The sequence below is a fragment of the Ceratina calcarata genome, unplaced genomic scaffold (assembly GCF_001652005.2).
Source record: "Ceratina calcarata isolate Rehan_Ccalc_2016 unplaced genomic scaffold, ASM165200v1 scaffold4418, whole genome shotgun sequence".
Lineage (NCBI taxonomy): Eukaryota > Metazoa > Arthropoda > Insecta > Hymenoptera > Apidae > Ceratina > Ceratina calcarata.
Genome location: NW_017168020.1, coordinates 1 through 1,604, shown reverse-complemented (window position 1 = coordinate 1,604; position 1,604 = coordinate 1). Strand labels below are relative to the sequence as shown.

At 34.6% G+C, this 1,604-nt stretch overlaps 1 protein-coding gene across 1 annotated transcript; it reads right to left on the bottom strand.

Annotated features, from left to right (window-relative positions):
* Window positions 1-5: 5 nt before the first annotated feature.
* On the bottom strand, window positions 6-1,221 carry LOC108627165 (baculoviral IAP repeat-containing protein 7-A-like). The gene is made up of 5 exons (XM_026815367.1): window positions 1,129-1,221; window positions 769-1,015; window positions 576-693; window positions 300-497; window positions 6-223 (listed from the first exon to the last, which is right to left on the bottom strand). Exons 1-5 carry the CDS (start codon window positions 1,137-1,139, stop codon window positions 6-8), a joined length of 792 nt encoding a protein of 263 aa, XP_026671168.1. The 5' UTR covers window positions 1,140-1,221.
* Between the last annotated feature and the right edge of the window lie 383 nt (window positions 1,222-1,604).

Sequence of the window (1,604 nt, the reverse complement as noted above, 5' to 3'; positions counted from 1 at the left end):
TCCCTTTAAGATATATGATACAAACGTAAATGGATGATATTTACTGATTCGTCTAAAGGTGGCCTACTGTCAACACATTGTTTGATAAATTGCGATCCTCGTATGAGATTTACAAATCCACATTTGGGAAACCATCTAGCATGTTCTGTCCATGGATCATCTGTTGCCTCCCACTTTCTCAACCCACCGTCACAATGAAAGCACCTAACTCTATCCTCTGATCCTGATATAATATTTCGTTACCATTAGTTACATAACACTTACCAGTATCACTGTATCTTATCAAATACAAGCGTTACCATAATAATAGAATCCTGCGCTAGCTAAGACTTCAGGAGTTTGATTAAGATTTTCTGGCCAACCATTAAAACTACGTAGTCTTCCCTCATATGTTGAATAATATGGTTTCTTAGGAATTGTGTGCATCTGTATTCCTAATTCTGACAAGCTCGATGTCGTACCAGGCATCACTTTTACATTAGTCAGATATACATTGTCTATTAAAAAGAAGTTGAAAAGAAATTATGATAAGAAGTCTTAAAAGAAAATAAGTACTTTGTATATTTTTTGAATACCATCTTCGGTTTGGTGAAGGTAAAAATCACAGTTAGGAAAATGTTTTCTATGCTCTGCTTCTGGTGTATCACCGGGAGCCCATTTTTGCAAAATACCACTACAATATACACATTGCACCTGAAAATTACATAGATTTAATAATGCTTATAGCTTATATGAACAATATATAAGATTCTGACTTCTATAATTTACTTTGTCCTCTTGTTGAAGATAATAAAATCCAGCTTTGGCGAGTTTTTCAGGTGATACAATGGAAGAAATTGGCCAATTGGTGAAGGTTTGTAATCTGTGAGATATAACTCTATAATCTTGTTCTGTATCTAGGCAAGATCTCGAGGACTGACATTCAAGTATATTATTGTCCTGTGAAATTTCCGTTGACGACGATCCCGTTTCAGGAGTATTAATAGATACTGGTATCAGGGGGACATTACAAGTGCTAGAAGGATTTTGAACGAAAGGACAATTAGGCTCTGCTACTGAGTGACGAACTATGGCTTGATCACCGTAATTCCATTCAGAAATTTTTACTCCGCATAAAAAGCATTGTACTTCGAGGGCATGTCCGGTATAATAAAATCCGGCTTTTGCTATTCGTGCTGAATCGATCGGAGCATTCGCTGGCCAGTCCACAAAAGTTCTTAATCTATTTTCTTCAATATTCATTTTGTCTAGCACGCCAATTTTGTAGGTAGAACGAATCGATCAGTGTGATAACGATGTACATTTGATTTAAGACGTGAAATAAATAATTATTGTAGTTTATGTCAGAAACCTTTCTGATACATATTGTTTTGAAATAAGAATCATTTAAAAAGCACATCACAACGTTTAAGACTGATAATGAAGTGCGAAGTTGTCAAAAAATAATATTACAACTTACAACTTTCGTACGCATGCGCGATTATTCAGGAACGTTTTTATTGGGGTGTACATACCTTGGTCAAATCATCTCAGATACATCTAAATCTAAATATATATGTTCAAAAAGTTGTCTAATTCGAAAAGAATATTGATAATAAAAAAGT